The 22,100-nt window shown below is 41.3% G+C and overlaps 1 protein-coding gene across 4 annotated transcripts in view; it reads right to left on the bottom strand.

Annotated features, from left to right (window-relative positions):
- Window positions 1–22,100, bottom strand: part of STAB1 (stabilin 1) — a 96,738-nt gene that overhangs the window by 18,994 nt on the left and 55,644 nt on the right. For all 4 annotated transcript variants that reach the window (XM_083726436.1, XM_083726437.1, XM_083726438.1 and 1 more), the window contains 18 exons: window positions 20,623–20,818; window positions 19,741–19,836; window positions 18,060–18,105; window positions 17,031–17,110; window positions 14,110–14,235; window positions 13,326–13,399; window positions 12,383–12,457; window positions 11,746–11,859; window positions 10,650–10,697; window positions 9,960–10,043; window positions 9,155–9,301; window positions 7,508–7,645; window positions 6,855–6,914; window positions 6,088–6,264; window positions 5,903–5,989; window positions 3,378–3,527; window positions 482–541; window positions 120–336 (listed from right to left, as the gene is read on the bottom strand). In XM_083726436.1, coding sequence (XP_083582562.1) covers window positions 120–336; window positions 482–541; window positions 3,378–3,527; window positions 5,903–5,989; window positions 6,088–6,264; window positions 6,855–6,914; window positions 7,508–7,645; window positions 9,155–9,301; window positions 9,960–10,043; window positions 10,650–10,697; window positions 11,746–11,859; window positions 12,383–12,457; window positions 13,326–13,399; window positions 14,110–14,235; window positions 17,031–17,110; window positions 18,060–18,105; window positions 19,741–19,836; window positions 20,623–20,818 — 1,975 coding nt within the window. The remainder of the gene's footprint in view (window positions 1–119; window positions 337–481; window positions 542–3,377; window positions 3,528–5,902; window positions 5,990–6,087; window positions 6,265–6,854; window positions 6,915–7,507; window positions 7,646–9,154; window positions 9,302–9,959; window positions 10,044–10,649; window positions 10,698–11,745; window positions 11,860–12,382; window positions 12,458–13,325; window positions 13,400–14,109; window positions 14,236–17,030; window positions 17,111–18,059; window positions 18,106–19,740; window positions 19,837–20,622; window positions 20,819–22,100) is intronic.

Genomic DNA, 22,100 nt, shown 5'->3' with positions numbered 1-22,100 from the left:
AAATGAAAACTATGATGAACAGGCTGGTGTTGTTTTTATTGGCTGAAATAATCACTATGATCACCAGGAAAGAGAAAAACACACACAAGTATACAGTTCCCTTGTGGAAGATCTCTTACCCTGACAATCTTTCCCATAGTGGTTTGGACAGCACTGAGGCACCCACTCAACGGCAAAGCATGTTCTCCTGCACCCCTTCATCAAGGACCTTGAAAGTGGACGCCATCTGTTCACCCCATATGAACGATATCGCCAGGGAGACCTTCTTTCAGAAAGGGAGTACCATGGACGAGTGGACAATCCATCTTCATAATAGTAACAAGACTGGGTCTCCCCCTGTAAGGAAAAACAACAAACTTTTATTTGCCCTTGATTGACATCTATTCCTTAGGGTAGAAATGCATGCCAAATATCTACTGTAATATATATATCACAGGCTTAGTACATTTTTATTTAGATGGAACCTTCATGTTCAACTTACCCCGTCTTTTGCGACACCGGAACAACGAGGCGGATTACCACAGGAACCGCAAGCAGCAGCCTGAGAGGAAGAGAAGCAGGAAGAGGAGAAAAGGTCCACAAAAATTATAATTAAAAGTCGCCAGTCTGATTCTATTAAGCAGAGCTCGTCTCACCAGCAATGACCGCAGGCATAACAGCCAGTATGGCCCTTTTTCAAGTTCACCAGTGGTTTATTTTTCATGGAAAATCTTTCCATTTCATCAGCTCATTATGGGACCTCATGGTGAAGGGCAGGTAAGAAATATAATGATAATAAAAATATATATTAAGAAATGAAGGCCAATTGCAAACACAATATTAGACAACACTGGAAGCTTTGGGTTGTGTTTACTTAACACAAGTAAAACAAACATGCCAAATTATATCACTCTAGGGAAGGCGTATACAATAGGTCGATCGCCTTGGTGTCTATGGTCGATTGCAGTATAAAATAAAGTGATCACCTGGGTGGTCATTATCAATCCCCCAAAAAACTCAATAACTCCGGTGAACCCTCCCCTAAAACTCATGGCAATGACAATGGGTAGATCACAGCCTCTTTGGAGTTGGACGTGCCTGCTCTAGGGCATCTGGAAATTTTGTGGTGCAATTTACCCTAATTGGGATTAAAAATATCCAATTCAAAATTGGGGTAAAAGTGCAGCTATACATTCCTTTGTTGCATAAATCTATGCCAGGTTCTTCCCGTGGAGGGATGCCCAAAATCCTCAAAGGAAGGGAACCAGAAAGCTCAAAATGGCTTGTTTTCAATTGAATAGGTCTGTTGAAGTAATCAGTGGGCAGAACGGAGGTGGAATTCAACATTATGCCCTTTAGTCATTCCATCTGCGCAAACATTGCAGCTTCCCAGGTGGAACCTCCTCTCCTCCCCCTGTGAACTGTTCTGGGGATTCTCCAGACTCCTCTGGAGCCATTGGGGGGGGGGGGGTTGTTGTGCAAGCAGAAGTCTGTGTGCAGTACTTCCACTGACAGCTGGTTAGGTGAATTTCACCTGATGTGTTTAATCCACCACACATCTGGCAATTCTCTCCTCAAAGACCTTTCCCCCCAGTCTGCTGGGCTTCTGGCTTCCAAGCTCAGCTGAGGGGGTGGGGACCAAGCTTAAAATGGCTGGCAGGGCGGCCTTTGCAAACAGGGGGTGAGTTAAGCACTTTCTAATAAATTCTCAGCTGCAAATTTCTCTTCCTCCTGCCACACACACACACACACACACACACACACAATTGTTGGGCTGAGAACACTTGGCATATGAATGAACACTGCCAGTTTCTGGCAGTTTATTCCATTTTCATGACTCCCCCCTGTTTTGTTCTGCATTATAACTGAGCTGTCATATAACATAAAATGACATTTCTAGAATTGCTGTGGAATATAGGGCAGATTTCCATGTTATTTGCTTCCAGAAAAAATCCATTTCCAAACAATATGGAAAAGACTGCTAAACATGCACTGTATGCCACGATAGTTCTGGAAGTGGCTTTTACATTGTGTGAAACTTGCTATATATCCTCTTGCGTTCCTTTTAAAAATGAGAGTCATCATGGCGATCCATAGTTAAAAGTAGGCAAATGTGTCCTTTTTTTGCTCTTCAAAATATGGCAACTCTAAATATAATGTGGAAATTAACAGTTATCATAAAGATGGAAGAAACTGCCATGTGAACACAGTCCTTCTTTGCCTTGTAGCTCCTCCCTGAGGACTGGGTGTGTAATGTTAGGGAATCCAATCTGTGTTTTTTGTGTTCCAGTCCATCAGGGTCTGGAGCTGTTCCATTCCAGGTTTTACCCAAAGCTCAGGAGCACTAGGGACCAGGCCATAGGCAGCTGATTTCTGGTGGGCTTTTATCATGTGTTTGAGTCTGTTCTAAAGTATTTTGGTCACAAACCTTTGTGCAAAGAGCATACTTTACAGGGAGATGTTATAGTTAGTATTTACGCAATATTGTTTTCCTTTTATTTTCATTTGTGCTAAAACAGTGGGGTGAGGGAGGGAGAATATAGGACCCTACTTGTATTGTTCTGTTCTATTCTGTTCTGCTCATTGGGGTCTCCACAGATTAATTATCTCTTTTGCTATCTCGTAGTACATTTAGCTGATCATAAGAGAATAATAATAATAATAATAATAATAATAATAATAATAATAATAATTTATTATTTGTACCCCACCCATCTGGCTGGGTTTCCCCAGCCACTCTGGGCGGCTTCCATAAAAACCAGAAATACACTAAAATATCACAGATTAAAAACTTCCCTGAACAGGGCTGCCTTAAGATGTCTTCTGAATGTCAGGTAGTTATTTATCGCTTTGACATCTGATGGGAGGGCATTCCACAGGGCGGGTGCCACTACCGAGAAGGCCCTCTGCCTGGTTCCCTGTAGCTTTGCTTCTCGTAATGAGGGAACCGCCAGAAGGCCCTCGGCGCTGGACCTCAGCGTCCGGGCAGAACGATGGATTATAATTACTGAGTGTTAAAATGTAATTTTGAATCTTAAAACCAAATAAAATATTAAAAAACAGTGGAACCTCAGTTGGTCGAATGCTTCGAAAGCTGAACAATTCGGAACCTGAACGCCAACAACCCGGAAGTGAGTGCTTTTGTTTTTGAAAGGCTTCTGAGACACATTTCTTCAATTTTTCAATGGATTTTGCCGACCAGCAATTGTGCCTCAGTTATCAAATGTTTCGGGAGTTGAACGATCTTCCAGAATGGATTACATTCGACAACTGAGGTTCCACTGTAAATTTTTTTTAAGAGTTGGTACTTTCCCAGGAGAGACTCTTAACTTCTTTGGGGATTTGTAAAGGAGGAAGGTTACAGAAATCAACAAGCATGTGCATATTAAGACACTCACCGATAGCCGCTCAACATCGCGAAACTCATCACAGCGGGATCCCAAGTCTGGAGGTTCCAGCACCTGGTCAATACCATAAGCAATCCCACCATTAAATTTCATTAACTGCTGTACAATCCTTGCATTGCCATTGTTCACCAGAATTTCCCCCTGCAAGGTAGGAAAACAAGAAGCATATCAGGAGGTGCTCGGTTCAAACCACTATGTGAAATTCATCCCTGCCTCCATCCACTTCTTGAAACTTACTGGCACCTTAGGCTTGCTTGCCTGATCACATGCCAAGGCAAAAAAAATAACTGAAAAATTCCCCTTCTATGCAAAAAAAAAAAAAAAAAAAAAAGCTGGGAATATTGCCTTTATCAGTTAGAGCATGGCTGAGGACCTTGAAATATTGGATCTTCCTCCATTATAGAGCCCTATCCCCTAACTCTCTACTTTACGATCTTTTAAGTGATAGTGCAATCTACAATCTATCACTGATATGTAGGAGAAAACTGGATTCTATAGGGCTCATTCTAACTGACTTTGAAATCTCTGATCCCAAAGATATATGGGAAATTATTAGGAAGACTCTCACAGAAAAAAGTGCTCTCGTCATGCTTGAGGTTGCAAAGCACAGCACCTGCTCTCCCATTCACTTAAATCTCCCTTTGTGTAGAGATTTCCAGAAGGGATACATGACAAATCTGAAGAATCATGAATCGTGTAGGCTGTTTATGTTGGCCAGATTCAACATGTTTCCCTCTGTGGTAGTGAGAGGAAGATATTTAGCTATCCCAGAGTCTGAGCGTCTCTGCAGGTGCGGGAAAAGGGAACTCGATACTCTGGAGCATATATTTTTCTCCTGTGATTTTGGTAGTTATGCCAGAATACAATTATATGAGGCTCTAAAATTCAGATCTAAAAACAGATTTGTACTCAACCAACGGTCCAGGACATGCTGACAGACGGCGATGATCAAGTTACTTTAATAGTGGCCGAATTTTTGAGAGCTGTCCATGATGAAAGAATGGGCCATGATAAAGAGACTTAGTGGTTTCTAATGGTAGGTGACGTTGCTGTGTTGTATTTTTATTTCATATTAAATGGTATTATATTATTCATGTACATTGATTAATTTCTGGGAGTTAAGAATAGGACTAGGATAAATTGTGTTTGCTGTACCTGTATTTTATACAGTTTGTATATGTTGTTTGTCAATGTGTGGTGTGCTATGCCTACTAAAGGATTTTGAATTGAATTGAATTGAATAATAATAAAAAAGGTACAGCAGCCATATCAAGATCTAGACCAGGGGCAGCTAACCTTTGGCCCTCCAGATGTTTGAGGACTGCAATTCCCATCACCCCGACTATCGGCTATGCTGGTCTGGCATTGATGACAGTTGGAGTCTAACAACATCTTGAAAGCTGCCAATGGGAGTAGAAGAGGGGAAACAGGAGAAGAGGACCTCTCCAACTCATTCTCTTCCTGATGTTTTACCTACTCAGAATTGCCATACACACATACACACACACACACACTGCTTGTTGACAGGAAAGCACTTAGTGGGGAGACCTGAAAGACTAAATCTCTTGCGGGGGCTCAATTAGTGCCAGCGTCTTCTGTCAAGAGCTTGGGTGTAACCTTTGATGCCTCCCTTCCCATGGAGGTGCAGGTTGCAGCCACAGCAAAGGTGGCATTTTTCCATCTCCACTGTGTTAAGCAGTTGGTCCCTTACCTTTCTCGCCCTGATCTGGCCACAGTTATCCATGCGACCGTCACCTCCAGACTTGATTATTGTAACTCGCTCTACGCGGGACTGCTCTTGAAGCTGACCCAGAAACTCCAGCGGCTGCAAATGCCATAGCGAGGCTCCTTACGGGGTCCTTGCCGCAGGATCACATTCATCCAGTGCTTTACCAACTGCACTGGCTCTCAATGGAGTACAGGGTTAGGTTTAAGGTGCTGGTTTTGACCTTTAAAACCCTATGCGGCCTAGGACCGCCTTTCCTGGTATGCCCCGCGGAGGACCTTAAAGTCCACAAATGACAACATTTTGGAGGTCCCAAGTCACAATGTGGTTAGATTGGTCTCAACTAGGGCCAGGGCCTTTTCAGTACTGGCCCCAACTTGGTGGAACGCTTTGTCACAAGAGACTAGGGCCCTGCGGGACTTGATATCTTTCCGCAGGGCCTGCAAGACAGAGCTGTACCGCCTAGCCTTTGGTTTGGACTCAGTCTGACCCTTATGTTTCCCTCCCCTTATGGTTTTGATCTATGGGCTACTATTAAAATGAGGCTGCATTTTAAATTGTATTTTTAACATGTATTTTAAATTGGTCCCCCCATTATGTTTTTATTGTAACTTTACTGGTGTTAGCTGCCCTGAGCCCAGCTCTGGCCGGAGAGGGAGGGGTATAAATACAAAATTATTATTATTGTTATTAAGTCACCAATTCAATCCCTAGCTGACCCACTCAAACAGTACAATAACCACTCCACCCCTACATACACAACATTTAGTTCAGATAAACATTGACTTACGGCACTTGTCTTGCTGCAGCCAAATGAGATGAGTGATCCATGCATCGTTCTTAAACCATGAGTATTCATCAGACTGGAACCCGATAACTGGACACACACAAAAGTAATGATTCTGAGACAACTTCAAAAATAAATTCAGAAGGGTGGTTTTTTTTTAAAAAACAACAACACCACTATCAACTTACCAGCGTGTCCCTGATCATGTGTCCTTTGAGATAAGCAGCCAACTTGCTCTGGTGTTCTCTATGATACAACCATTTTTGCATATCCTCAGGGAGAGAATTAAATGCTGCATCTGTAGGCCACAACATTGTGAAGGGCTGGTGCAAGGTACTGTTAACCAGATTAAGAAGTCCCGCCTCCTACACAGAGACAATACAGCAAAGTGTATACACATCAAAATACCGTACACGCAGTATCAATCATAAATTACTTGTGTGCAACTAGCCATCAGAAACAAAAGAATGTTTTGAAGTGTAGGTGGGTTCCCACAAGGCAAGACACAGTGATAACAGCAAGAACCTTTACTGAACTACGTAACTGGGAAACAGGGGGAAACAACTGCTTATATGCATTTCTGAAAGCCTGGGCCATGCCCACTTCCAACGTGATTGGCAGTCTAAACATCCAAACTGCGAATCACGACTCAGATTTTAAGGGCCAATGGCAGAGGCCCAATTCCTGAAATGTTCTGTGATTGGATATCATGTATCAAATCAGAACACAGGGGTTCAGAATCCTTAGTCCAGACTCAAATTCAGGCAAACACAGACAATAACATGTTCCATATTTAAAAGTAAGAAATATACTGTGCAATCCTTTGAATGTAACATGTAGCCTAGATTGGAGGGAGTATACTCTGAAATGAATTCTGAACTGAATCTGAAAGTTTTTTTGGGTTTTTTGTATTTTTATTAGAGATTAATGTTTCATTTTAAAGACTACAAATTACCACTAGAAGCTTGCTGTAGATTTTGTATCCATAAGCATCTGCAACTTCTGTGATGGTTTTCTGGAAAGCAACAAAAAGATGCAGTTATTAGAAACCAAGTCTCTATATCATGGAAGAGGAAACCGAAATGCATTGCCACTCCCATTGCCGCTTTGTGTCTATTATAACGAAGATTGAAGAGAAATTGCCCAATACACAGACACTCATACTCCTTAAAACAGCAGCAAGTCATGATTTCTGCCAATCATCAATGCAGTTAATCAATATACTACTATTCTGGTCAGACATACTAATTGTGAAATGCCTCATTCCAATATTTATAAAACGTTCTTCCACCATGTAAGAGATTTCATATGCAAAGCTAGAAATGCTTCTGTACAACATAGGAATGCAAACCAAACAACTGTGTAACAGCAAGGGGCAAGATGGGCTCACATACATTGCCAATGCATACAAATTACCTTGGGTGTGCCTTTGACAGATTTACGTCACTGCTGGTATTTATTTTATTTTTTTATATTAAAGCAAGTGCAAGGTTTTATGTTTAACCATAAAAACTATAGTGTTGTGTTTGTTTGTTATTTTTTTAAAAAATACAGAGTTGAGTATAAAAATTAATGCGTCATTTCAGCCCTTCATAATTTTAGACATACCTGTGCTAGGTTGGATGAAATGTTTATATTCTGCAGGTCATATGGGATTAAGATCTTGTCAATGAAATGTAGGACACCATTGCTTCCCATAACGTCACTCTCAATTATCTTTGCTTCATCATTTAAATACACGTTGTTCTGAGAAAAAGGGACATAATACACATTCCCAGTAAGACACATCTTCTCATGTACAAAGCCTTTTTGTTCTTGAGTGATGATCACCAGTGAGGGATGGGCTAAAGTAGCAAGATGGAGTAAGTTATTGTAGGTTTGTCTTGATAGATGTTTTAGGCTTGACGCCTTATCATGACTATTGGTCCATTTAACCCAGCACTGTCTACACTGACTGGCAGCAGCTCTTCAGGGTTTCCGACGGAGTCTTTCCCAACCCTACCTGGACACACCAGGGACCTTCAGCATGCAAAGCATATGCTCTAACCACTGGGTTATGGACCTTCCATTGAATATATACAGCCGTGTTCTCACAGTCCCCGCCTTCTACTACTCAAGCTGGGTACAGTGGAATCTCGCATTAAGAACTTAATTCTTAGAGAAAGGAGGGATTTCCACACTCACTGAGTTTGTGGTTCCTGTCTCCCAAATCAACTACAGTGGTACCTTGGGTTAAGTACTTAATTCGTTCTGGAGGTCCGTTCTTAACCTGAAACTGTTCTTAACCTGAAGCACCACTTTAGCTAATGGGGCCTCCTGCTGCTGCCGTACTGCTGGAGCACGATTTCTGTTCTCATCCTGAAGCAAAGTTCTTAACCCGAGGTACTATTTCTGGGTTAGCGGAGTCTGTAACCTGAAGCGTCTGTAACCTGAAGCGTCTGTAACCCGAGGTACCACTGTATAGCTAAAAACTTTTCAGAAATTTATGGGCAACATTGTGAAGCAGTAGTGGGGAACCTTTCTCCCATGGGATGGAGGGATGGATTTAAAAGAGGATCGAATTCATGGAGGAGAAGGCTATCAGGTTTCCCCCAGGCATCTGCTTAGCCACAATAGAATGCTGGACTAGATGGGCCATTGGCCTGATCTAGCAGGTTCTTCTTATGTTCTTACAATTGCAGGCCTAGGGGCCAAATATGATCCTCCAGGCCTCTCTTATCAGGCCCCCAGGACTCTTCCCAGGCCATACTGGTCCCACTTTGCACCCTCAAGTATTTTTGCCTGGTTGGAAAGTGTCCATAACCCCCTAGTCCCTGGCCTCCATCCTTCTAAAATGTTACATGTTACTTCCCTAGGGACCCTTCTTCAATGCATGCCATTTTCATACTAACATAACTGTAAACAAAACAAAACACACAAGGATCAACTTCAACAGTGCCCCAAAACAAAAAACCCTGCACCCATCTTTCTGAAGTTTGTTAGGTTTCTTACTAAGAGGCACCTTTATTAAAAGAATAGGGACCAGGGGCATCAAATGAGACCCTTCAGACCTTTCTATCCAACCCTTGGGATTCTACTTAAACCCTACTCCACACTCACGTTGTGTCTTGCCTGCCTGGGATGTGTCCTTGATTTACATGAATGCCTCTTGCCTGGATGGATGTGAGAACGTGTATAGGAAGCACTTACATGGCGGGAAGGTAGCTCGTTGTACAAAGGGTAAGAGGCACACCCATTGCTCTGCCCATGACATACCTCTTTCATGGAAACCTTTATTTTGAGTCCAGATAGAGATGTGATGGAATTTTTCAACTGCAAGTCTTCTGACTGTAACTGGTGGCAGATGACTATGTGATAGTTAAGCAAATCCTTGATGAAACCCTCCTCTTCCCATTCTGAAAACTGAAGAAACTGGGGTTATACAAGTCAGGCACGGGCTCAGCACCTTTCCAAAGAACTGAAACTAGCTGAGGAGAATGGGATGCCCCAGAGTCAAATATCAATTTGACACTTCACCTACTGAGAAAACTTGTTCTCATTCAAGAAAGAGAAGAATGAAGAATTATGGAACAATTCCCCATTATCTATTATACTTAATTGAAAAATTAGGGAAGACAGCCAATCACAATATAATCACTAATACATTGAAGAGAACTGAAACAAACCTACACATGCAGCAGAAATTCAGATTCATACAAATGAGTTGAAAGTTGCTTAGATTAGATACACTCAGGTTTAACTGAAGCTTTCTTAGGATTTAACCTTTTCTAGTTAGAAGGGGTGATTTTAATGCTGGGGAGGGAGGGAGGGAGGGAGGGAGGGAGGGAGGGAGGGAGGGAGAAAGAAAGAAAGAAAGAAAGAAAGAAAGAAAGAAAGAAAGAAAGAAAGAAAGAAAGAAAGAAAGAAGGGTTGGGCTTTGGGCACTGTTGGCATGCAATGCCTGAGGGCCACATTGCCTATCCGTGTATTAAACTAGCTCTAAAGAAACCCAGAGAAGACTTGCACAGACTGATAAACAGAACTATAGGCTTTCAAATGCAACCAGAAAAGTGTTTCTTACCGTGGTGCTGTTCTTTATGTAATCAGCATGTGGGACAAAAACAGTGAACGGTCCAGATCCCGTCAATTCAACAGTGCTAAAGCGCTATGGCACAAAAACATGTCCAGAGATTAACACACACACAGCAGCACAACATGATTTATGCAAGAAAACACTGCTCAGAAAAGATGAAGAAGGACTCTGCTCATGTCACTGGACATTTCCAATGTTCTTCATCCTGATGCAGCTCCTTTTACCACTACCCACCCCAAAGTCCACTCCTGAAGTGAAGGAGACTCTCTAGAATGGAGTAGGGTGGGAGAATTGGCAGAAATCTAAGGTAACTTCGAATAGCCCCCTGTATATGGATTGCTCTCCGCAGGGAGTCCTGCCCATCTGCAATCTTGTCATCCTTTTGGTGCCAGCAAATACATTTTGGCCTACCTGAGCATTTGGATGCCACCAATGACATGTTATTACACTGATGAATCTGTTTTTAATCACATTTATGTCATTATGTGATTATGTTCATCATTATATTTTGTTAATTTTGGCTGTAAGTTGCTTTGAGACTTTTTTTTTAGTGGGAAGCAACACACACACACACACACACACACACACACACTAAACCTAAACCTGCATGAGTGGAAGTGACACAAGGGACTTTCTAAATTCAAGGCTAACTCTCTTTTAGAGGATGTTGATGCTTACTTTGAAATGATTAACGAATTTAGATGCAGCTTGTCTTGTGCTGAGCTCCTAAAAAAATGAAAGAAATTAAAAACCATCTAATATTAACGACAAGGCTCTGCTTTTTCATTTTTTTAAAAAAAACAATCTTATCCTTCCTATCCAAATGAAGAAAGAACATTTATACCCTACTTCACACAATAACAGCAGTACAATAATGAATAATGAAATGGGAATGGTTTGTGAAAATAATCCCATTATAAGACTTGTGACATACATTCTGGGCTTGAATTTTCCAGTTGCCTTGAATTGTTTGGCCAGAGAATTGATTAAGGAACCGGTCCCACTGACATCTGATAAGCAAAAATGAACTGCAGTGTCCTCTGCCTTCAGAGTGAACTTACTCTCAACTCCAAGTCCTCCAAAGGCTCTACTAGTCCAAAGAGGTATTTGGAAGACAATTCTATCCCTTTTGCAGAAGAGAAAAGCCTTTTGGGTATGTTATGTACTAAGCTTGGATCCTAGAACAATAGGTAAGTAGGATCCTAGAATGCAACAACTGATTGGCTTGCAGGAGAAGACCAATCAGGCTCCAGGAGGGAATCAGAATCCGCCAATCAGATGGGACACATTGTGTAAATAATGTATATGAAAGCCTGAAGTTTGGGGGACAATTTAATCACTGTTTTACAAGCTGCAATAAAGAGCATGAAATCACTACAGGACTCCGAGTATATTTCAGGATAGTATTTCTAATGGTAGCATTTGAACAATTCTAGGTAATATCTGTATTTTAACTGCAAGCTCCTCAACCAGCAATCTTTTTCTTCACTTTCTTTTAAATTAATCCCCAACTAATCTATGGCCAGAACTGTTACTGTACTGCTATATTTAATTTATGGGACCTTTTGTAACTTTCTCACCTCCTCTGAAATATCCGCTTGGCATTTTTAAAAAAAATCTTAGTTTGCTTCTTCTTCAGAAAGAGGAGTGATGGTATAAGGAGCCTGATGTCAATAATATATTATTGCTGGTATAATGCTGCCCGGTGGGAACTTAAGAGTAGGTTGAGATAAAAGAAATCGTGGCAGCCCCTTTCCAACAGAATGTCTTGTACCTGCCACACAGTGCCTGTGCATGTAAATCCATCGCCGGTACCAAATAAACAAATGCAGATTCGATCCCCACTTTTAGAGAGACAGAGAGCATGTGGACTGCAGCCTCCATTATCCTGGGAATAAAAGTTGAAACATATTAGTCAGTAAGAAAGCTGAAATACTGCCTACTTGGAAATGTGTAAAACACACAGTGCTTGGAACTCACATAACTTCTTCTTCTTTTTAAAAAGGTTTTTATTAAGCAATTTCAACACAACAAATTGTCAAACCGTATAATCACAGACATAATTCCCCTCTTTCCTCCCTTCCTTCCCCCCTAGGACTTCCCTCAGCTCCTCTCTCTGATTTCTCTGCACATGCTATTTTCTGCATGTTATAAAACTCACATAACTTCTTGAACAAACCTCTATAATCAAGGTGGGCTCTAGATTTTTAATGCTTCTTATCTGAATGGTCCATTTTATGCCAAATTAAACACTACACAGGATATTCACGATTGGTTTCCCCAAACACATACTTTTTTTTTTTAACATTTCAAGATTCTACCCATAATTTGTCTGATAATGGACAGAAAGGAGATCAGTGTAAATCATTTGTTAATCTTTTGATGAGAGAATCAGATGAGTGCCAACAAACCTCCTTGCAAGGATCAGTGCGCTCACACTTGTTAACACCATCGCCAGTGAACCCAGGAAGACAGTTACAGGCAACCTATGTAAAATAAAATAAAAGCAACAATGTATAGTCAACATTATATAATTCGGACCTACAAACAAAACTGCAGACAACAGTAGCAATAGATTGATTTTCTACAATGAAAATGAAAATCACAGGACCTTCCTCAGTCTAGAAACCTGCAGCTGTCTTTATCATCTTATTTCTGCTGTTGTGTGTAAGCATGCAACAAATCACTTCTACCTGAGCAATGGAACTTCTCCTCTGTCTTCTCCTTCTATGTGCACCCTGTATCTGCTCTGGGCTTCTCCCCCAACCCTGCTAATTATAGGGGGGCTGGAGGATAAAAAGGGGGAAGTCCCGTTGAACAAGTGGAAAGTGTTCCCTACGCACCATGACCTTGCAGGATTCAAATGATTGTCTAACAGAGGAGAGCATAACAGAAAGAGAGGACACATGCACAGCCACCAGAGTGTGCCACTGTGTTTTCCCAGTGAGAAACAGTGCAATCAGCTGCAAGAATTTTAAATAGTCTTCTGAGCTAGTGAGACCCAATCCCTTACGGTCACCAAACTCAGCAGCTGGAGATGCATTGCAGCGCATTAGCACTGTTCCCTCATTGTGATGAGATTTCAGTCTTAGATAATATAGATATGTGCTCATGGAGTGACTTGTGCAATGAAGCTCCCACAAAATCTGCTCCAGAAGGTGGGTTTTGTGGAACCCTCAGGGTAGATCTGGGAGGGGGTCATGGGGAGGAGAAATCTGTTGCATGCGTGGATGTTGCTACACAAGCTCAATGATTTCATTGGATACTACCCTTAGGGTGGTACTCTTCCCCCCCCCCCCAGGAGAAATGTACTGTTAGAGAGCCCCAAAAATAAAGAGAAAAGGAGTTGCTTACGAGGCCTGGTCCTGTTTTAACACACTCAGCAAACTGGTGACACCCTCCGTTCTTGTCTAAGCATAGATCAATTTCTGTATGTAGGAGAGATGTAGGAGAAAGGATTGTATGCACCAAAATTTTGCTTCCACTGTAAAACTGCACCTGCCTAACAAAACAAGTTCCTAGCATGCTAGGAGGCATGAACAGAGCGGTTATATATAAAGCTGTCTGCCAAGAGGAGAAGTGAGCAAGAGTGAACCAGTAGAAAAAAAGGTTACATTTTTGGTCTTAAGGACAACATTCCTGACCCACTCACTCTCAACCCCCAAATAAAGCCCTTTCCATGCTAAAAATTAAACACAGTTCTGTGGAGGAAAGACAGAACCCCATAGGAAAGATCACGGCCACAGCATGTCTTGGGCAAAAATTGGGATTTGTTTAAACTGCAAGAAGTCCTATTGTCCTAGTAGCAGGTAGATGAGCACAGTTCCCATTTCCTAACAACCACAACTTTATTACTCTGCCTAGGCATGGAACAGAAGGATATCTGCTGTAGAGAAGGGGTGGTTGAACCATGCATGAGATAATTAAGGTGGTGTGAGACGCCAGGTCTGCAAGGGAGACAGGGTGACTGTAAGTTCTCAAACTCATTTTAATGATACCATAAATATTTACTTGAGTTAAATGTCACCAGTATGCTCACTCATGCATCTACATATACACTGGCCTTTGCAGTTAGCATCTATTTTCAAAAACAGAATTGCTCAGCAGTTCATGTGCTTCAAGCAGCATGGGTGCTCACCCCGGCATAGAGTCCCGTCTCCAGCATAGCCTTCTTTACAAGAGCAAGTTCTTTGACCAGGCCCAACTTTTGTACAGCTGGCATGTGGGGAGCAGCCACCATTGCCCACCACACAGGGATCAATTTCTGTGTTACAAAAGAAAAGAAAGTAAGAACAGGGTTGTCCTTTTTCTCGCTTCCCTCTGCAGCTTCCTGAAAACCTGCAAGGGTGACCCTTGTGATCAGTATGGAATATATTGGGGGGGGAGGTCAGATGGGGAGGGGAGTTAACAGAAATTTTCCCCTTATGTGAACAGATGATCAAGGCAGGATTGCAAGTCTGTTTTGCTCATGCTTCTTAACCAAATTGCCGAGGGAACATCAGAATCACTCAGAGAGGTGTACTATTTGCGTGGTCAGGCACATCAAGCCTGTTGCCTCCCCCCACAGACAGATTCATTGCGCAGTGTTCTTGGATCGAAGCAGGCCACAACTTTATTGATTACAGATGTATGCAATTTGGCTCAGGCATTGGGTGATTTCTCGCTCAGTCAGCCCACCTGCTGACTGCTTCCCAAAGGGTTGAATCTGAGAAAGGATTGCCCTGTGACTTACAACAAATAGAATTGCTGCCTTGGGGAGTGCTATGGTCCTTAGCTCCATCTGGGCTTATGGACAAAGCACTACCCCAGGATCCCTTTAACGGGGTACCCCAATTCTGGCTCCGGTGGCAGTTAAGACATTGGGGATCATTTATAGAGTTTAACTGCAGGGGGTGTATGGCTTTGCCTCCTCCTTCAAAGAAGGGAGAACATGCCTGCTTCTTTTCTGCCTCTCTGATTTTGTGGCAGGTCCACTGTGCTCGCGTGCGTGCGCGCGCACACACACACACACACACACACACACAGCCAGTCAGGGATGGAATAACTATCAGGATACAGGCACAGGTGATAACAAGCCACAACTGGCTTGCTGAGGTAAGTGGGGTTGGGATGGCATGGGGTCAAGATCCATTATTTCACAAGACTGCCAGTCTGAAGCCCAATACACCATCCAAGCACAGGGAACACTTTGGGACTTGACCAGCATGTAAGAACCTAGTGTGCTGCATGCCATGGAGCTGGAATCTTGCTGGTAACATGAGGTGAGTGGGGCCAGAGCCAGTCTGCTCTAAACTGAGGCTATAAAATAGATATCATCATGGTTTCATCTGGTTCTGGCTACATGGTTTGATTAATATGACCAATAAAGATTGTTCAATTGCATTGCCAATTTTGATTAAATCACTATATATGTGTGTGGGGGGGGGGTGTCGGCTGATGCTTAACAAAATCCTTGTTGAGGTAAAATGCAGGATTCATAGCCTGCATCTGATCAGTTTCTGGCTGATTGCTTTGAAATACCTGTCTTGTAAGAAGTTCCGTGTTAATCCATAAAAATAAGGATGCTTGATTAAATGAAAGTGGTTTTGTTCCTGATTGCAGATTTCAAAATGATTACTGTAGAGATTACTGTAGAGGAGCTATTTAAGCTGTTATACACCAAGGTGGCATAATAATTTGATTAGCCTGGTACTAAGCACTTGAAGTGCTAGCTGTTTTCATAATTGTGGCAGAAAGGGGGACAAAGCAGGGAGGGGTTAGGAGAGCAAAGCTATTTTGCTGTAGCTTTACTTTTAATTTTTGTACTTTAGTTCTTATAGATTTGCCTTATCCTCTGCAATAACTTGAACATTTCTGTTTCTAGTTAAATTGCAACCAAATGCACCTAAATGAAGAGTCAATATTAAATGATCTGCCAAAAGGTATCTTAAAGGGCCATAGGAAATGACCCTTTGAAAACCTGTCCCATAGGATTCTCAAGAAACAGAAAGCAGAATCACAGAGATGGAGGGAATCTCAAAGGTCATGTACTCCAATGCAGTCAATTGCCCCTCAACTGATGGCCATCCAGCCTCTGCATACACCAGCTTCTGCAGCAGTCCTTTCCATTGTCAGACAACTTCTACCATAGGAATGACTGGTTTAAACCCTTTTTCGTTTAATGTGGGCACTCCAGAGGAATAAAAACAGACCTGCTCCATTATCTATGTGACAGCATTTCAAGTATTTGAAGATGGCTACTCCCTAAAGAAGCCATAAAAAAGGCTGGTCACTGAAGAATTGATGCTTTTGAATTATGGTGCTGGAGGAGACTCTTGAGAGTCCCATGGACTGTAAGAAAATCAAACCTATCCATTCTGAAGGAAATCAGCCTTGAGTGCTCACTAGAAGGACAGATCCTGAAGCTGAGGCTCCAATACTTTGGCCACCTCATGAGAAGAGAAGACTCCCTGGAAAAGACCCTGATGTTGGGAAAGATGGAGGGCACAAGGAGAAGGGGATGACAGAGGATGAGATGGTTGGATAGCGTTCTCAAAGCTACCAGCATGAGTTTGACCAAACTGCGGGAGGCAGTGGAAGACAGGAGTGCCTGGCGTGCTCTGGTCCATGGGGTCACAAAGAGTCGGACATGACTAAATGACGAAACAACAACAACAACACTCCATCACAACTCACTCATATTTTTTTCCAGGCAAAACACACCCAACGCATTCAACTTTTCCTTACAGGACTTTGTATGCAGGCTTCTCACCAACTTTGCCACCCTCTTCTGGACACATTCCAGTTTGTCAATATCCTTCTGAAGCTGCAGTTCACAGAGCTGGACAGCAATGGTCAGAAAAGGTCATATGTTCTCTTTTACCCACAGAATTTTCATTTTTGATAAGGTTGGGGCTGGCTCATATATGCATGTACATCACTTGATAAATGAAAGCTATTGTTTAAATCAAATATCCACATTCTGTTGCTTACTCAGTTCATTATCCAGACTTTTCTGTGCAGGATGGGTTATGATTTTACCATGTATGTCACATGATTGCAGACATTTGCCAGAAGTACCTGTGCAAGAGGTTCCGTTCCCATTGTATCCAGCAGAACACAAGCAAGTGGGCTGGGAAGTGGTAGAGTCATTGATGCAACTGAAATGGAAGAAGGAAGCACTGAGAAGGTATGTATGTACCCAAATTCACCAACATGTTCAAGGATGCTATTCTGTGGTCATGACCAGTCTAAACCTCCAGCATTATTGGATCTCTATAAACAGATAAACCGGTTGATCCTTGTTTCCTTTGCCCAAGTAAATGCAATTAAGAACTATGAGAGTGACATTACATCATGCAGGGTTGAAAGAAGCTCAAGCAATGCATTTTTGCTTTGCCTTGTGCAAAATAAATGGAAGTTTCGCATCTCAGTGACATGTGCATCACAGGATCCCAGTTGATCATAAGTGAAAGCCACTGCCAAAAGGCTATTGCTAGCAAAAGATTTAGGTGGTTTCATAGTTATTGGCAGACCAATTTCCATCTATATCAAAATTACTTCTCCTTGATAGGTACATCTTTAGCTCTGCAGCTGTTGATAATACCCAATACAAAGCAACAGAATGGGTAAATGCCTTACCTATTCACACTTCATTTTCAGAAAAGGAATATGCATTTTGAATTTGCATTTTAAATTAAACAATATATTGTTTAAATTAAACAATATATTGATGAGCAGAAGCCATCCTTTTATAATCTTTGCTTAGGAAGGTCTTTCTCTCATGCACAAACTGCGCAGGGTGACATTAAAGGATGGAGCAATTGAAAATGCAAAATGTTGAATTAAAACATCAGCTTCCATTATTATTAATAATAATTATATTCATTAGTCACTTTAAAAAAATGAACTCACAGTGACTTATAAACATTGAAAGCAGATATAAAGAGAAAAAACAACAACCTAAAATACAATAATATGCATAAAAGAGCAAATCCAGCTCAACCCCATCCTACTATGAAAGTCCTGTCATGGTTCCATATTTCAAATACTCATTTGATACATGCACAGCATCACATGTTTTAAACTGTGCCCTCCAATTGTACTCACTTTGCATGTTCATCACAAGTGCCATTACAGAAATCCTTTTTAACTTCTGAGAGAGAGAAAAAAAAAAGTTTTTACAACATTATTCCTGCATTGCAGGTAGATGACTCTTGGGACCCCTTCCACTCTACAATTCTATGATTCTATGACTCATCAAGTAATTGAGATCTGTCTAAGAACAATGACAGCAGGACCTTGAACCAGATCAGTCTTTGCAGCGATACTTTTTATGTTGTGATCTCTTTTTTTATATATATAAATATTTATTAAGATTTTTTGTGAAAGAAAAACATAAGTAATAAACAACATTGCTTATATCATAACAAAATTTCATAACTTGTTTAGACTTCCTTTACATTGTTGAAAAGTTTTTTCAAGCAAATTATCATCTTGTTTGCAATCTTATATCCACTCATTTAAATATAATCTAATAGTTCTCCCAAAGGGTTTGTCTTTATGTTGTGATCTCGTCAGCAGCTTCTCTGTACTGCATCAGAAGCTGCTTCTGCAATGTGACTATTTGGGTGACAGAAAAAGCAGAGTTGCTACTGTGGAAACAAAGGTAAAAAGCCTTCTGGCAGAATCCGCGACCAGGGAGAAGAGTTGGTGGAAGAAAATTGGAAGAAATTTAAAGACTATCTGCAGAAACACTGTAAAATTAATGAATGTTAAAATGATGCAGGATTGAAATGAGATGGTTTTAGTAACAAAGTTAAAAGAGTATGCAAAAAAGGATTGATAATTAGATGAAAATATGATGTTCAATATGTTAAGATTTATAATTAAGATAAAAACAAAGAGGGAAAGGATTGGCTGAATTAACTATGTGAACTGGAATACAAAAAAGGGAGGTGTGAGGAGGTCAGGAAACGAGTAATTGAAATATAAGACACAAAAAGATTGATTTGTTTTTAATTGTTTTTTATTTTTCACATATTTTGTACTTTTTTCTGTATTTTTGTATTTTTTCTTTTTCTTTTTCTTTTCTTATATTGTAATTTTCTTTGTTTGTAAAAGCTCAATAAATAGCTTAAAAAAAAAAAAACAAAGTTAAAAAGCCTTACTGTGCACACACACACACACACGGCTGCCTGCACACAGATATTAATAATGGCCTCACTAAATCGGAGTTCTGACTTTTCCCCAAATCCTCCTGTGGTGGAATGCTGAGATACAAGCAGATCCCATTGCAGGGGTAAAAGAAAAGGAAAATAATCTAAGTTATCACAGCAGTAATACCAAGGTTCCTGTTAGGTCTAAACTTGGCTATCCCAAATCTTGGACAATCCATAGTTTTGGGGACCCAAGATTAATTATTGACCCAAGAAGAAGTGCTTGACTGTGTTTCAACAACTGTGCAGCGTTCATATTTGATGCACCAGCAAATACTTAATTTTTGTATTGTATTCATGTTCGGCACCTGTGGCACTCCAGATATACTTTTATGTTTATCCTGTTTATTAAGTTTAACCCCCAGAGTATCTCTATGTGTGCATAATCCTATGACTGTCTATCATTCCATTTCTATCACTACCAGTACAACATTAATTTTTGCTGTTACTCAACCTTACGTAACTGTTTTTTCTTAAATCGGTCTCACCTTTAAGATTTCGTTTTTTAATTCACTGAGTTCAGCAACATCATGACTGCATATCCACAAAGACAGTTGCTTTCATTCACTTACCTATGTCACAGCTAACCCCTTTAAAGCCTGCCGCACAGGTGCAGCTTCCATCCCCCAGCAGTCCATCGTTGCATATCCCATGTGCGCAGTTGCATTCTGAGGATAAATATTAAGCTTCTATCAAGGATACATACAGAAGCCCACATTAAGGCATGCTGAGTTTTCCACAAATTCATAATCAGCTGTATGTGACTGTAGCATTTTAAAATAAATGATGAATCACCATGAAATATGAGTACAAAGCAAGCTATATAGAATATAAATACAAATCCTTCATATACAATCTATTTTAAAAAAATATACAAAGTACATACATTTTCAAATGGTTGATTATGAAGTTGTAAAACTGAGTGTGTATTCAAGTTCAACACCAATTTTTTTATGCCAATAGCCAATCAAGGGACTCCAGCCCACAGCAAATTTGGGAGTCTGCTGTCTACAATCTATTGATCTTACTAATTCATCTATTAATCTTACTTTTATTTTTAAATAATTGTATTAATTAGCAAAACTTTTTCATCCACTCCCTCCATTTTATTATTTTTGCATTTCCCCTGCACTTTGCTATGATCCACTTTGAAGATCATTGGTTGAGGTTTTTTAATATACACACATGGAAAAGTTCTAACACCACAATTTTAGTAGCAAAGGTTTAATCTTTTGATATACCCACTGGATGCTCTCTCAGACAATAGACAAAAGTTAAATGGGACCGCACCTATGAATTTGTTATAGCTAATGCCCGCACTGGACCCTAGGAACCAAATGTGGAACAAAACATATGAGTAATTCACAAAGGGTATGTCGAATAACGTTGTAGAATAATATTCCCTCCCTGTCAATATCACAGAAGTTCCACACATCACTCTAGCCGTGAATCACCTGATTTACAGTTGGCTCCATATCTTCCTGGCTGACACATTTCACAGGCAGTTCCGTGGTAACCTTCATGGCATTGGCACTCGCCATTGCCATCAATGCCATCTTGGCACACTCCGTTTCCAGAACACCAACGGTCTGGTTTTCCCGGGCACATCTCACACATATGGCCATAGTAACCTGAACAGCAGACAGAGACCTCAGGGAAAAAAACAAAAAACAGTCAGACACATTATACTGGAGGAAATGTGAAGCATCATGTAGTCCAAATATTATTTTTAAAACTGCTTTTCGGTTGTTAGTTGTTGTTATATTTATTTAGTGCTTGAGATGGTGCCATAATAGCATTACTCCGTGGTCATCAAGCAAGGCTTTGCTAGTGCTGCCTCTTGCTCCCGACGTCCACACCACCTTAATTCCAAACAGGAACCTGGCTGAATGATTGATCCCAGCCAATCATACTATTAATTTATGTGTGAACTGTATAACTTTAAAAAATATTGTTTTATTGTATACTGATGTTTTAAATTCTTGTACATTGCTTTTAAAATTTTCTAAATACCGTATTTTTCGCACCATAGAGTGCACTGGACCATAGGGCGCACCCAGTTTTTAGGGGGGGGGGGAAATCAAGAAAAAAAATCTCCCCCCCAGCCCCAAAGAGCAGTGTATAGGCTGCGCACAACCTCTCCCTGCCAGAGGGGTTGCACGCAGCTATGGAGCAAGCCAAGGCAGGGGGCGGGATGTATCCCGCTCACTGTTTTGGCTTCCCCTTTAGCCCCGTGCAGCCTCCCCCTCCCGGGAGACGCTACGCAGGGCTTTCCTGGCTTTCCTGGGAGGTGGGGGGGGGATTCCTTCACCTCTCGCAAAAGCCCGCAGAAGCCGTGCAACCCCTTTAAAGAGATCGCGGCTTCTCCTGGCTTTTCTGGGAGGTGGGAGAAGGGACTGATGCGGCCAGTCAGTCCCTTCTCCCTCCTGTGGAAAAGCCCGCAAGAGCGCACGGAGCTTGTGTGCAGCTCTTGGGGCCTTTTCCCGCTTGCCTCCCCCCTGCATTCGCTCCATAGGACGCACACACATTTTCCCTTGCTTTTTAGGAGGGAAAATGTGCATCCTATGGTGCGAAAAATACGGTAATAATGTGACTAATAAATTCTTGTAAATACAATACGCAGCACCATCTCTAAAGTGGTGGTGCTGACATTGTGACATGTTTTTATGTAGATAAGAGGATAGAGTAGACAGCAGCATTACAGTCATATCATGGGGCAGAGACCTCCCCTTCAAATATTTTGGATGGTATTGGGGGTTGACAGGTCAGGAAATAAAAATTTGATACTGTGCTTACAGAGAAATAAGTCAGCTGGGGATCTGTGGGGAGGGTGCTATAGAACCCAAAGCCAGCTTGTGGGTTTTCCCAAGGCATATGATCAACTAGTAAAAGAACAGAATTCTGGGCTAGATGAGCTCTTACATCCTTCTGG

Source organism: Podarcis gaigeae, assembly GCF_964106915.1.
Source record: "Podarcis gaigeae genome assembly, chromosome: 2".
NCBI lineage: Eukaryota > Metazoa > Chordata > Lepidosauria > Squamata > Lacertidae > Podarcis > Podarcis gaigeae.
Note: the sequence above shows the minus strand (reverse complement) of the source record. Positions and strands in the feature narration are given on the sequence as shown.